Source organism: Athene cunicularia (assembly GCF_003259725.1).
Source record: "Athene cunicularia isolate RWA chromosome 12 unlocalized genomic scaffold, athCun1 chr12_part1, whole genome shotgun sequence".
In the NCBI taxonomy this organism is placed as follows: Eukaryota; Metazoa; Chordata; class Aves; order Strigiformes; family Strigidae; genus Athene; species Athene cunicularia.
Window position 1 is genome coordinate 15,443,080 of NW_020799116.1, and position 14,436 is coordinate 15,457,515.

General features: G+C 36.2%; 1 protein-coding gene across 1 annotated transcript in view; it reads right to left on the bottom strand.

Moving 5' to 3' along the window:
• The window catches only part of CACNA2D3 (calcium voltage-gated channel auxiliary subunit alpha2delta 3), a 466,439-nt gene that overhangs the window by 150,577 nt on the left and 301,426 nt on the right, over positions 1–14,436 (bottom strand). Inside the window, exon 13 of the mRNA XM_026857568.1 lies at positions 11,096–11,229. Coding sequence (XP_026713369.1) covers positions 11,096–11,229 — 134 coding nt within the window. The remainder of the gene's footprint in view (positions 1–11,095; positions 11,230–14,436) is intronic.

Below are 14,436 nucleotides of genomic sequence, written 5' to 3' on the forward strand. Positions count from 1 at the left end.
ATACATTTAATCTGTCTTCTCTTTTACATCAGTGTAACTCCAGGTACATAAATGTTGATACTACTGATTTACTGCAGAGTAAATTAAAGAATAAGAATCAACAAATGTAACCCATATGGAATGAAAGGATATAGCTGACAGGTTGCTGGAATAAACCTAATATTGAAAACTGAGGCCTTTATTATTATGCAGCACAACAAAAAAGACATTAGAGAGCTCTGTAAATTGTATTGTTCCTCAGTGTTAGTATGCTGTTTCTAATGTGTATTCTCTTGTAGTATTTATGTGCACTAACTAAACACTATTGTAAAAAGAAAAAAAAAAAAATCATGTTCTGTAACAGAAGTCCTTAAATGGAATGGCCCTGTAGGCTGCTTGTGTCAAGTCTTTAGGGATTTTAATGGTTTACCTAGCACTAGGCAATGTAAACTAATATTTAGGATGATTACATTTTCCTCCCCAAAAATGTGACATCAGTGCAGGTGAAATGGCTCATGAATTCCAGAGAAAATATAAGTGCTAAGCCTTCTCCTGCTGATACTGATGTTTCTGAAGATCATGCATTTACCAACTGGTTAGATCATCTTTCAACTAAGTATTAAGGGAAATGCTTGTTTGGAAAGATCTGATCTGACAAAATACAATGCTGTGGACAAAGGTCAAATACCTTGCTGTCAAGCAGCAAGAACATCAATAGGAAATATCCTATTATTCCTTGTAGAATAAAGTGTATTCCTGGATAATTTCTCCAGAAATTACTAACTTCAAAGTAAATATTAGTCATAATGACTTTGACAAACATTAACTTCAATGTGTATACTGTATTGTGTGCATGACTGAGTCATATTTGAAATCTCCTTTTTATATAAAGGAGAGCTATAAATAACTTAAATTTCTGCAGAACATTAGACAAAATAGAAGATTATTTCCTTTTATTCTCTCCTCTTCCTTTTTGCACTGAATTCTGCCACTGCAGCAAAGCTTGAATGGCACCAATAATTTAATAAGCCTTTCTTATTATTTCAGGTTTTCACTCCAGCAGTGCAGATAAAGCATATTTCACTGCCCTCTTTCTTCCAGAAAGTCAAAGAATGACATATATGACATCAAAGGAAGGGATTTAGTACATTATACTAAATTCATTCCTTTCCTACATTATCATTTACCCTAAAAAATCAGTTATTTAAAAACTAAATACAAAAACAGAGGAAAAAGGTAATATAGCTGACAAAATAGCTACAATTTCCTCATAATTAACTCAATTTCACTCAGAGTGGAGGCAGTAGGATCAAAGACAAACAGTTATCAGCTGTGAACATCTTTAAGTAGTTATTTTCCCTAAGAACAGGCATATCATCCTGAATGTTGGATTCACCATAGCACATAGAGCTCTAAAAATAAATCCTTCCTCTAGTTAGTGACTTGTCACCTTTTGATTTTATTTTCGTGTCACAACAAAACTAGAAAAGTCCCTGTGAAACAAGCTGAAAATGAAAAGCATTTTCTGTCCCCTCACCTAAAGGCACAGTATGTCATTGGCAGACCGCAGCTGGAAATGGTCCCAAGCTGCTCTATCTCTAGTGTGCAGGTGTCTGCAAATGAGACCAATACCCTTTTGGCATGAATATGCCCGTTAATCAAATACAACAGCAGAGCAATTCTCTGTAATTTGTATATAGTAACTGGTGGGAGAACATCCAGCAGGCAAAACCTACAGACATTTATAATTCTGTGGATTCGTTTGCACATACATCCATCAGTTTTCATGTAAGAAGAGACTAATTTGGTGCAAAGCAGTCATGTCACAAGCCACACCACATTTACAGCAAAAGCAGCAAAGAAAAGCTTAACAATTCACGACAAAGTCCTAACATAATATCATCGTGCTTGACAGCTCTGAAAACAGCAAAATATATTCCTTTAACATTCAAACCTTACTGAATTTCCAAATGTAATCACAGAATGAATTTTGTGAACACACTGCTTTGAAATACTATCAGAGCTGTAAATACCAGATTGCCCAAATACTTTAATGAAATTCAGTTTAACCAAACACAAGCGAGGACTCTATGATTCTTAAGACCTGGACAGAGAACACGTGTGGGAACCCTGTAGAACTGGGCTCTACAATCTGAAAGGCTTGAACATTCGTGTGTGTTTTCACATTCTGCCCTTCATACTTGAGATCTCATAGACTAATAATTGCTTATTGCATTGACATACACTGTTTTACTGTGTCCTTACACGCTCTGCTCTTTCTAAGCAACTGGCAATCCTTACTATTACTTTGAATGTAAATTATATGACGAAGGTGTTGTTATTTAATTCTGTCATCGTACATCATCTACCAGAGTAGGAATTTAGCGGTTTATTAGGATTCACAGGTCTTGACAATATCAGCAACGGTCAGTGACAAAATTGGAGCTGAAATTCACAGTGATGTGAAGAATATGGAAAATCCACATTAAAATGGTCAGTACAAGCTAAAAACAAGCGTGACCTTAAAAAACAAGTAAAAGATAGTGTGTATAGTCACAGCATTTGTAGGAGAGGAAATAGAAACAGAAGAACATTACTGAGAATTACATCATATGAGAACAAGCTGATATGGTTATTGGGAAACTGGCTTATTTTTTGGAAAAAATCGTGATCAAATATGACAAAGTTTGTAAAACAGTAATTTAGTTTAAACATCAGAACATGTAAATGAAGAGGTGGAAGAATGTTAGACAGATGTCAAAGCACTTAAACATGTTAAAACTTCCCTGTTGTTGTTTGAAACATCATTTAAACTCTAAAAGTAAATAGCACTAAAATATTCCTTTAGCTATCAAATTCTGAGAATATTTCAAAAATAGGACAATTTTTACTCTGTTTAAAGCAGTGTTTCTGCAGGAACTATTCCGATTTGAAATTAGATATTTAATCTCTCTGTGCTCCAGTGATGAAAAATAAACAGAGACCAAAGTCAAACCATAGCTACCCCGTCACATAAAATACTAGAAAATAGAAGCAATATATAGCTAAATGCCAAGCTGTAACACTGCTCTGATTTCCCTTCTATGGTTTAACATAATGCTTGTCTTGTTTGCACCACAGTGGGAGCAGAGCTGCTTAAGGCCTAGCTTTGCTGTGCCATTACAGCTGTTTGCTGATGTTGCAGGAAGAAGATAAAAATAAGTTCTATATCAAAGCCTCCAAGTGCATTTAAAGAAATCAACTGCATATCTCAAAGTTTGAAGAAGTACAATTTGCATTCTGCATTTCTCATGTAAATGTACACTAGGAAAAATAATTATAATAGTAATCTGTTTCAATGGAAATAAAGTACTGTAATATTTATAGTCTGTGCCAGAGTTATAATGACTGTGGGGCGAGAAGTGAAGTGTCTCAGCATGTTCCACATGTTTTTAACACTGTTTCTAAAGGCTCTGGAGGCTATTAAATTTAATGAACCCATCTGCTATGAAATAGAGGTCCAAACATAATCAGTTTTCTCAGTGCCATATAATACAGATGGCATTCCATGTTCCACATCCCCAGCAGGAAATTTTATGTTCCTCTTTAAGTGCTGGACTTTTGTTTTTGTTTTTGATGTTTTAAACATCTTTTTGATGTATCATATATAGCATTTTATAGTGTAAATACCATATATAGCAATACACATTGAAAGTGTTAATTCATTAAAATAAATATTTCCTTACAACATTCTTTCTAGTGACTTTGACAATTAGCGATTAGCTCTCTGTAGTAATATTCCTTGCAATGCAATCCCTGAAAATTGCCCTAATAGCCCAAGTTCCAGCACTAGCAGTGGAGTAAAGCAAACATGTCATTGATCAAAGCAGTTTACTTCCAAAACTGAAAGGTGCACATACACAGACACACACGTGCATAGGTGCTATTTGTGCTTGTGCATGTCCTGATTTGTACATACTGTGTTGGCAGGAAAAAAAAATGCACAAATTCTTATTTAAAGTATTCGTATTCCCACTAGGTCATTATGGACTTTATTTTCCTTTTCACATCCCAATTTTCATTTCAGGGGTCTCAGTTTATGTGTTTTATTGGGACACACTGCACCGTGACTCCTGTACTGGTGCGTGAGCAAGGGCTCTGAGCTCAAATTTAAGTGGCACAGCATTCCTTGCACTGATTAGCACCCCGCTGCCTAACCGGAGTAATTCAGATGTGCATTTTTCTAACAAAAAAAGAACAACACCCATTGTTATTTTGAGCTGCATCTGAAAGATAATGAGAGTGCATTATTTCTATTCAGTTGAGAGGTTTATTAATTTACTATCTGGAGCACTCATTATGTTTTGACAGTTGACACACATCTTACTGAGTTTGAAACAGTTAATGTTGTTAATGGTAATTCATTTATTCTAGATCCAGCAGTAAACCAAACAGATTAGAACTGTTTAGGAGAGAACGAGAATACTTAATTGTGGCAACTGGAGATTTTGGGCCACAAACCTCATAAAAGTCACGGCTCAAAGGTTTTTTTTTAATTGGACTCTCAATGAAGATTTCTACAGACAGCCTGCTAACCATCAGCATAAAGGGATGTTGCACCTACATACAAATATGTGCATAGTCTTTTTCTACTGTGCGAACAAGTAGCTGCACTGATCGCCACTGTTAATATTTCAAGCACTGTCCCATATTTACAAGATCCCAGTGCAAATACAGCACACCATAATTGCTGGGCCAGATGGTCTGCAACTTCAAACTGCAATCATGCTCTTATACAAGCTTTGAAAAAGATGAAATGGTCAGAGCTGTTATATTTTTCCAGGAAAATTAATCCAGACTGAAGCACTGATAAGAAGGCATTCCCTGGGCTACTTTCTACTTTTTCTCCCATATCAGAGTCTTCAAAAGACCACTGCAGATCCGTAGCAGACAAAGCAGAGCTTGAAGAACCTTATTTTAAGAACAAACCGACCTGATGGAAGGTCTGATATCCATGCATGGGATTTTCCTTCCCTAACCCAATTCACTCAAATGTCAAAGCAAGAAAAGGAAGTTCTCATGGGAACTTCAGAGTCAGTCAGTGGTGATGACATTCTCTGATAAAGAGCTGTAAATTATTAGAGATTAAGAGATGCTAGCCACAAAGGGAAGGTTAGAGCATGTAACCAAGTCCAAAGTGGGATTGGGAAAAAAGCAATACAGATTTCTAGTTTTTAAAACATTTTAAAAAATAAAAACTTACTGCCTGTGTGTAAATTTTCTTTTCACAGCTGCTGATTAATGCTATTTCCTGACATTCAGTTCTGCAGTGAGTACCAATATTTACTTGCTGTAGACATACATGAGCATTCTGAACACTCTGATGCATTTTAATGCGTACCAGTACTACAATCTAGAAGTTAGTTTTGAAATAGAGGCCCAGGGAACCTTTTACTGTGATAAAAATGCTAATGTCACATACTTCTTATAATAGCACAATTAACTTGTGCCACCAAAAGTATTTGAAGATATCTCTGGGAATAGAAGCTAGTGAAAAGTGGGTACTATTTAATTTTTGTTACTTTATAAAAGCTCTTCTGTGCATTGAACACAAAGAAAACTGTGTGAATGGAAGAAGCATTAAATAGCATTTTTATACCTCACCAGAAACTCCTGGATGGAAGAAATGCCAGCAAAATAGCTTTCAGTCTGTAGAACTTTCTGTTATATCTCTGTACATTATACACAGGACTTCACGTATACAGCTTCCCTTGCTGCTCTGGAACTGGCTCAGAATTCATCCTTTGACAAAGACCTGTATCCCAGAATCTAAATTTCCATACTTAAAACATTTGGATTCTGATGTGACAGGTATCTGAGAAGAGTGAGCTTCCTACATTCCTTATGAATTTCTGCGAAGAACCTGAACCAGAGTAAAATGTATGCCTATATAGTACTTGATTATTTGTTTTAAGGATGAAGAAGAATAAATTGGAATTGTTTGATCATATATGTAATTGTAACATCCATCATAAACATTTCAGAAATGCTTTAGCTGTATTTACTGCCTTCATAAGGGGAAATAAGTTTCTTGGACAGGTTGCTTTACTAGCACAGTGTCAGCTTCTTGGTCAGAAAATATTTCAAAAAAATCCCTGCTTAAAAAAAAAAAAAAAAGAAAGAATAGAGGGATTTTTCTTTTTTTAACAGCAGTTGTAGAATTGAACTAAAGTCCATAATTTAATGAATGTCTATGAGAAGGTGGGGATAATGCAAATGAAGAATCAACATACAGTACTTTAACACTGAAGAAAAGTATAAAGAATAAAAACCACTCACCATTCATATTAAGACGAATCATGACCTGTAATAACTCAGATTGCTTTTTAAAAAAAAATTAACTCAAATTCTGAAGCACCAGTCATATCAAAATATGGAATGAAATAAGAATTTGCTCTTTTTATGCAAAGGAATCCTGCAGTTGAAAACTGAACAGAGCCAACAGGGTAACGTATGCCTGAATCTGCTCACAGCTTGAAACTAATAGCCTGAAGGAGATGAACTCAATGGTGCATTAGATCCAGAGAACATATTCAGGTACGGTTATGAGAAACAAATTTCACGAGGAAGAGTCAACAAATTCCAAGTAGGTCAAATTATACACACCAATAAACAAATTCTCAATTGCAAGCTTCTAAGCAGTGGGAACTCAGGGGTCAGTCCAGTCTTTTTATTTCCTGCAGCAAAAAGCTGCGTTTCTTGACATTCCAGATGTTACCATGAGTTAAGGGCTTCTGTGCTTTATAGATGATTACCCACAATCCCAAGAGACCACCTCTATGCAATACTTCACTTGATTATTCTGATGTCCAGGCAATTTTGCTTTTCCCCCCAATACACTCACTTGCATTGACTTGCTATAGATGCACATATGCTTAAAAGAAGTCACTGAACACTTTAAAATTGTTTCCTCCCCGAAATACTTTCATACTTCTAGAATTATTTTCTACTCAGGGAAGAGCACTTTTGGAAGATTTCAATCAGAAATCCAACGGTGTGTTTAAGCACCCATTAAGGTATTTTTGAAACATACTCGTAGGCCTTAGTGATGTTGATGCAGCAACATCAGATCCACGTGTGACCTACTTTGGAGGCAGAATCGTTACGTTGAGATTGGTCTGTTGGAGTGCTGGCCAGACCTCACTGTCTAGGGCCCACTGTACATGTGTCCCACCGGCAACCATCCAAGCTAGCAGCACCTCTAGGCTACACCGCTGAACACAAACGTGTAGCAAAATAATCTCTGCTCCTATCAGACTCCACAATCAAGAATCATCTGCCTGTCCCCTCACTCTTGACAGCCCAAACACCCTTTCCCATGGAATCTCACAGCTTGCTCACTTCTAGTGCATATCAAACTGCTGACTAGAGAAGGATGAATGGAAAAGAAACCAAGCCTAGGGAAAGGTGTGGAATTTGGGATCGGAGGACTCTGAATCAGAAAACTAGACACTGGCTGGTATATATCACATACTTCAACCCCAACATTTTAGCCTAAAGGTATTGACAGCACTTAATCAACTATCTTATTACAGGACTAGCACTTCAACTATTGTGAAACTGACTTTAGAATTAGCCAAAGATAAGCCTGTAAAGACTACTCCTCGAATGACAAAACCAAGCACACTGAGGAATCAGCCCAGTTCTGCACAGACCTAAATTCAAATTATTTCAGAAATCTGTTAAGTTTCTTTGAGAGTCACTGACGCTTCTTAGGATTACATCACTCCTATATCAAAAGATCTTTTTTTGAAAGAAGTGAGGCTTTGAGTAACTGATAATAATGTTTCCAACATGAAATCCTGGTTTTAAGGAAACAGAGACTTTTTTGATGGAGGATAGCTAAAACTGGCCCTAGGAACTGGCTGGTTACTTCTTCAAAAAGGCAAGAAACACTGGGGAGAGAACAAAGTCTAGGGACACACAAACGGAAGCCAGTTCAGCTGTCTGCAAAGCAAGGACTCACCCAGAGAGGCCGTCTCAGTTGCTTTATGTGACCCTGACAGTGTCAAAGGCAACACAGACCTGACATAAATACAGGTTCCTCCATGCTACATTTTCTGCATACGATATCTTGCCAGGGATTTCCAGTTCTATAAATGCTGTACTTTCTTGTAACAGTAAGTAGAGCACCTCAGGGTGTCAAAGCTAGGTTGAATAGGCAGCTGTATGAACATTTTGCAGACATCCTCTTACAGGAAAGGCGAACAGACGCAGGAATTAGACGCCTTGTTTTAGTAGCAAAATTCTCTGAGAATATTCCTAAATGGTATCAAACACTTATATATCCTGAACAAATATTGGATGAGAACAGGCTGGGGCATCAGGGGAAACGTTTTGTATCCTGAGAGTATTCCTGTCCAGCTTTTTTCTGTCTGGATCCTGGTATGTTCCAGCCTAATGCTGCATGCCCAGAAACAGCACAGCTGGCCGATTACCTCTGATATTCGGTGGGAAGGGAATGAGGAAGTATACTCCGTGCTGTTAGGGCACGGTGACACCGATTACAACCGCGTATATATAATCCTGAGAATCTAGCTATGGCTGTCCTGACACAGCTGGGTGACAAGAACATTTAAGCTGTCTGGGAATACACTACTATTTCTAACCTGGCAAGGTCCAAGCAGGAACACAAACTGTCTATGAAAATCAACAAGTTATGAAATGGAAAAGATTATCTAGATGGCACTTCCAATGCCAATACAGTAGAGATGGCCAGGGAATCGTCTCTGAAAACAGCACTCAGGCAACTTTAGCTGAGGCAGAAGCACCCCTGGTTTGTTACAAGATTCCCTTCATTGCTATTCCCAAAGTTTTGTATGTGACTATGCTAATTTATCCTGTTCATTTGTCCTTTTTTTTTTTTTTTTTTTTTTTTTTTTTTTTTTTTTTTTTTTGAGGGGAGCAGGATGGAGGAGAAAGGTATTTGCACCTAAGCAGATCACGGTATTCTATCTTAAAATCTTTTCTTATAGCATCCAACCCATTAGGGTCCTGAGTGGAGTTTTCAGACACTTAAAAATATGTGTGTGCATGTGATTATGTATATGAGTGCATGTGTATATAGATGTGTACATATACATATATATTAAAAAGTGTATATAGTAACATTATTTAGCCTTAGTCAATAGAGTGAGAAAGGAAGAGAAAGAGAAGAACGTCTAAGTATTTTATTTTGATTGCAGTAAACCAGCTTTGTTTGGATTTAAACAGTTCCTTTATTCAAGAATGTAACAGCTCCGCTGGTTTTTCTCCTCTCAAGATTCCTTCTCTACACTCCCTCTAGTGTTCTTAAATTCACTTGCATTTACTCACCCCTGCTGTATTCACTTAGTATTTCACACAACATTAAGTAGTTCATTTTCCTTAGCCTTTCCATAACCTACAGGAGAATCATTGAAAGTTAGACTAACTTTTCTGAATGTTTTTTCTCCCAGCAATGATCAAAGAAATATAGATTAACAGACAAAATAGAGAGTAAAGCGTAAAATTAATTCAGAAACAGCATTTTGTATTTTGTTGGTAGGTAAAGGGGAGGACTTGATGTTGAGAAAGGAGGAAGACTTGTTTGGAACACTTTTAGTGCAATATTCTTCAGCAAACAACGAGGAGAGTTGCACTAGACCACCACTTAAATGGATCTCATCCTGCTACTCTGTCTAGCAGTACAAAAACTCCCTTCAACATATACACACACTGATTACTCCAAGTGTATAAAAGCAAGAAGTGAGTAAGAACTAGGTTTTCATAGTCATCTCCCCATTTCATGGGTTGCCCTGAAGGGACAGTGGTAACTGGTAGTTTCTGTTCATCTCATCCTTATGTTTCAATAAAAGAAAGAGAACAAAGGGGAGACTGGATTAACATGTCTTTTTTAAAAAGGAAACACAGATAAGTAAATTCCTTCCAAAGCAACATTTACAGGCAACTCTTTGTTTCTCCTTCATAACTGCAGTTTTAGTATTTATTTTACAGTACTCCAGCCATGGCCACAACTGAAGAATAGAAAAGACCTAAGCAAATGTAAAAATGAAGCAAAACTCTATTCCCAGAGTGGGCTCTTTTCCTAGAATATTTTTGTATTGATTTAAAACGAAACCTTCTAGAAACATTACAGACTCAAAACAAAACAAACAAACAAAAACCCCCCAAATATAAAAGTGAAGCTGATGAGATTCTCCCACCTTGTCCCACCTTCATGAAAGTAAAAATTTAAAACAAAAAGAAACAGCTTTGCCACCGGTCATCTGTGGTGATCTTCATTATACTGAATACTTGGCATTACTTGTAATAAATGACGGGTATTTGCTACAAACTCTTGTTCTACAGACAATATACAACCAAAACATTTTAATTGGATCAAAAGAAACAAGAAGAAAAATAGATTAAAAAGTTATTTCAGACCAACCCATGAAAATGAACAGCCATCTGCAAATCTCATGATTTACCACAAATGATACAGACGTATCATGAGTGCTCAGTCTCTGCATAACAGAAAGTTCTGCTTCAACTCTATAATGTTTCACAGGGATGTCAAATTAAAATCGGACATTTATGATAATTCTGTTAGCATATCACCCATTTAATCCACTTTAAGAGGCAGAATCTTATTATTCTTCCCCAGGACAGTTGTCCCCCAGATTTTGACCCACCTATATATACTAAAAGTATTGATTCTTGTCAGTTTAAACTTTTATACTGATGTATTCATTGAAATTTTTTAAAACACATAGAAAAAATGTTTACTCAATCCAATCAATTTCTGTTCAAAGCCCATTTTTGATTAATAAAATAAATGTACATTTGGAAGTAATACATTTTAAAATTATGCTGTTACTCAAGTTTGTTTCATTATTTTCTATTTAATTCATGATGTATAAATATTTGCTAAAGTTCAATAATCTTTAATTATTTACTTCTAACATAAAGATATCAAGTCCTGATTCTTACACTGAATCGGCACATTCCAGAAACAGAAATCAGGTGCACAACTCGTGTTTCTACCACAACAGTTTTACTCCTAATTCCTCATTATATGCAATAAGCCTATATTAAATGCTTTATCATGCACACTTACAGTGCTGTCAATATATGCTTCAGTCCATACTACATCATGCTCTTGGTCAATAACCTTTGGTCGGCTAAGGACATGGAGATATTCCATGACATTCTCTTGAACATCAGCTAAGGTAGAGATCTGAGTAAAAAACCCTGTGAAAACACACAATTCTAAGTTAAAAACCAGACAGAACAAATTAAGGAAGATTGCATTAAGAAGTATGATGTATCTTATGTCTGTCATGTTTTCTGTTTGTTTATTTTCAGAGATGAAATGAAAAAAAAGAAATTTTTCATAAAAAGCAGCCTCAAACAATAATAACTGGTAAAAACAGAAGTCTGTGAAACCTCTGGCCAATCCTGAAGGACTGGGTTCCCAAAATCACTATGAACCACTGCACTGCCTGTCCTAAACTCTTTATTTCCAGAAAACTTTTGTTGTTAAATGGTAAAATGTTTGGGGTTTTTTTTTATAATCCTGCATATTTTAAAAGTTAGAACTGGTATTAATTTTGTCCAATATTGTCTCACCTAGTTTGTCCAGTTTCAAGAAACATTACAGATTACAACTACATTAATAAAACAGTAGTTGGGTGTTCTCTAAAATGCTCCTCCATATAGAATGTGACTAAACATCAGGCAATAGCAATATGTTATTTACAAATGGCAGGTCACAGAAAATGTGGACTACAACTAGAATTGCTTGTTTTAGTGATTGTTAATCACAGCTTTGTTAATCCTTTAAACATCTCCTATGACCTGACAGCTTTGAGAACAGCAGAGGCCACAGCTATTTGTGAGGTCACCACTTCCTTTTCAGTGGAAGGCTATAGTTTCATCAGGACTTATTTAAATGCATCAGTTCCCCTTCATATACCTTCCTTTAATGAAAAAAGACCAATATGGAATTTTCATGAAAGAGGCCTTGCTACAATTTTAGTCTTTTGAGAAGATCACAACTTCTATGGAGCTGGAATATTAAGCTTCAGCAGAAAACATGGCAGCTGCAAAGCACTTCTGAGCTCTGGTTATTGTAGACAGGGCCAATTCTGCAGGGGTGCTCTGTAGTCTGAATGCGAGAACTTTCTGATTCAGTACACCTGCCGGAATTTTGGTATGTCTCATTTCAGAGAGCTTAAAAAAGAACCAATATTGAGGGGCCATATGCAGCACTGTTCATGTGTTTCAAGTTACATGCTCAAAAGCAAAAAAAAAAAAAAACAAAACAAAAAAACCCAAAAAACGCTCAGAAATCCAGAAAAATTAGACACAAGCACAAATAGACATATCAGCCTTTTGCCTTTCTTCCTCCATCTTAGACTAGTGTACAATGGCCATAAGTGAGGACTAAGTCGCTAAAAGGAAAGAGCACACAAACTCTGCTCATTTCTCTGTAGTAAGATTTAAAGCAAGGGACCTCCACATGTATTCATCTCTCCATTTCTCCTTTTACCAAACATATACTTTCAGTTGTCCCCATGGACAAGTTTTTAGTGGTCCTTAAAGAGCAGACTTAGTCACTGCTTTGTTTCAGTGTTTTCTATGCAATCTTACCTCACCACTCCAATACTATTTGTTGTGTTGAGCTCATGTACTTCCTTACATGTCTTCCTTAATCAAGCAGTATTTTCTTAACTATACAGGTTGAAATCACAATTAGTTAACACTTTTTAATGTCACACTTCATTAAAATCAAAGCCTTAAAGACTCATTTAAGAAGCTCCCGGATGTCCATGCCTGGCATTTTATTTTTTTTTTTTTAAATCACAGCCTATAAATGAAATAAAGAATACCTTGCTGTAAAATGAGCATGCATTCTCATTGCTTCCTAAAATGTTTTTATGTCAGTTTTTTGACTGAAAAAAATTTAGCTAGATTACTCAAAAAGAAAAAATAAAAACCAACAGAAAACAGAACCCAATCTGAAACATTTTAGTGTTGTGCCATACAGGTTTATACATGTTACAAGACATGATAATTCTGATTTTTTCTTTATTTTCTTCTTTTCCTTCATTTAGAAGAGATCCATCTGGACCAGGTACAGCCAACATGAGCAGAGACACCTATTTGAGCACTTACTTGTAAGTATTCTTCATATGGATGTGTATTACATTAGGTATTTCTCTTTGTACTATTTCTGAGAATGGACACTGTCATATCACAACTTACTCAGAACTCTCCAGGCAGCATGCTACAGATATTCTTGTTGTACTTGCAAACTATTTCTCTAAACTGCACAATAGAGAAAACAGTTTTTAGCCTAACTATCTAAGACTTAAAAGAGGTGGTGAGTATGTCTGAATCAATTTCATAGAAACTTAGCAAAGAAACAAAGGTTTCAAAAAAAAGTTAAAATTTGCGACTACGCTGAGATTGAAAGAAGTGACATTGAGCATCCTATTTAGAAGCAGCCGGATGGCAAATCAACACATAGTGGCATGCAGGCTAGTTGCAGGCTTGCCATGCAGTGCTCCTTCTCAGAGGTGATCTTTCTAGGTCAGGAATGAGACATTATAACAAGGTAATATATGGGAGGTTTCTACGTCTACTGTTTTAAAGATAATTAAAATACATCAATCTCAAATGGTATTCTTTGCCATTCAGCACCCGCTTTAGAAAAATATGAAGTGAGAAAGTCACAAGGTCTTTTAAAGATTCTAGTTCCACTGTCCGTTTCTGTAAAGTTACTGTGGAGCTCTCCATTTTCTGTGAACATTGGCTTAAAAAAATAGTAGTCTATTGCACATCTGTAGAAGCTACATACTGTTCAGGAATAGCAAGTGTGGTTCCAAAGATTAAAGTTTTTCCCTTGGAGTAAGCTTTGCTTTGTATTCAGTCAATCTGACATCATCTACAATTTTCAGTTCTGTAGATAGGATATAACAATTCCAAACTAATGTTTCTGCCTGAGAATATTTCCTTTCTCCACAGGTAACAGTTTATGTTAAGCCTTAATTAGTTGATAAAACGTTTTACAGGTCAGACATTGAATATATTTTGATTCAGGTGTATCTCTCAAATACCTTACAAAGCTCTGAAAATTATCCAGAACTGAAAGTTCTCTTTCCGTCATGTTTGGGTTGGTGGTTTTTTGTTTGTTTGTTTGTTTGTTTTTGTTTTGTTTTGTTTTGTTTTGTTTTTCTCCCTAGAGAGGTATTTATACCCTCTAATACAGATTCCTTCTCAGATGAAAATGGTCTCCTGATTCAGTCACAGTGCTTGGATATTGAAAGGTGTTTTTCTCATTTGGCTTATACTCAGTTAGCCAGAGCATATGTAGACTATGTAAATGTTGTTACTGGATCTGCTGGGACTGGTCCATAACAATTTTGAATTTATTCAGTCTGCCTTGATTAAAAT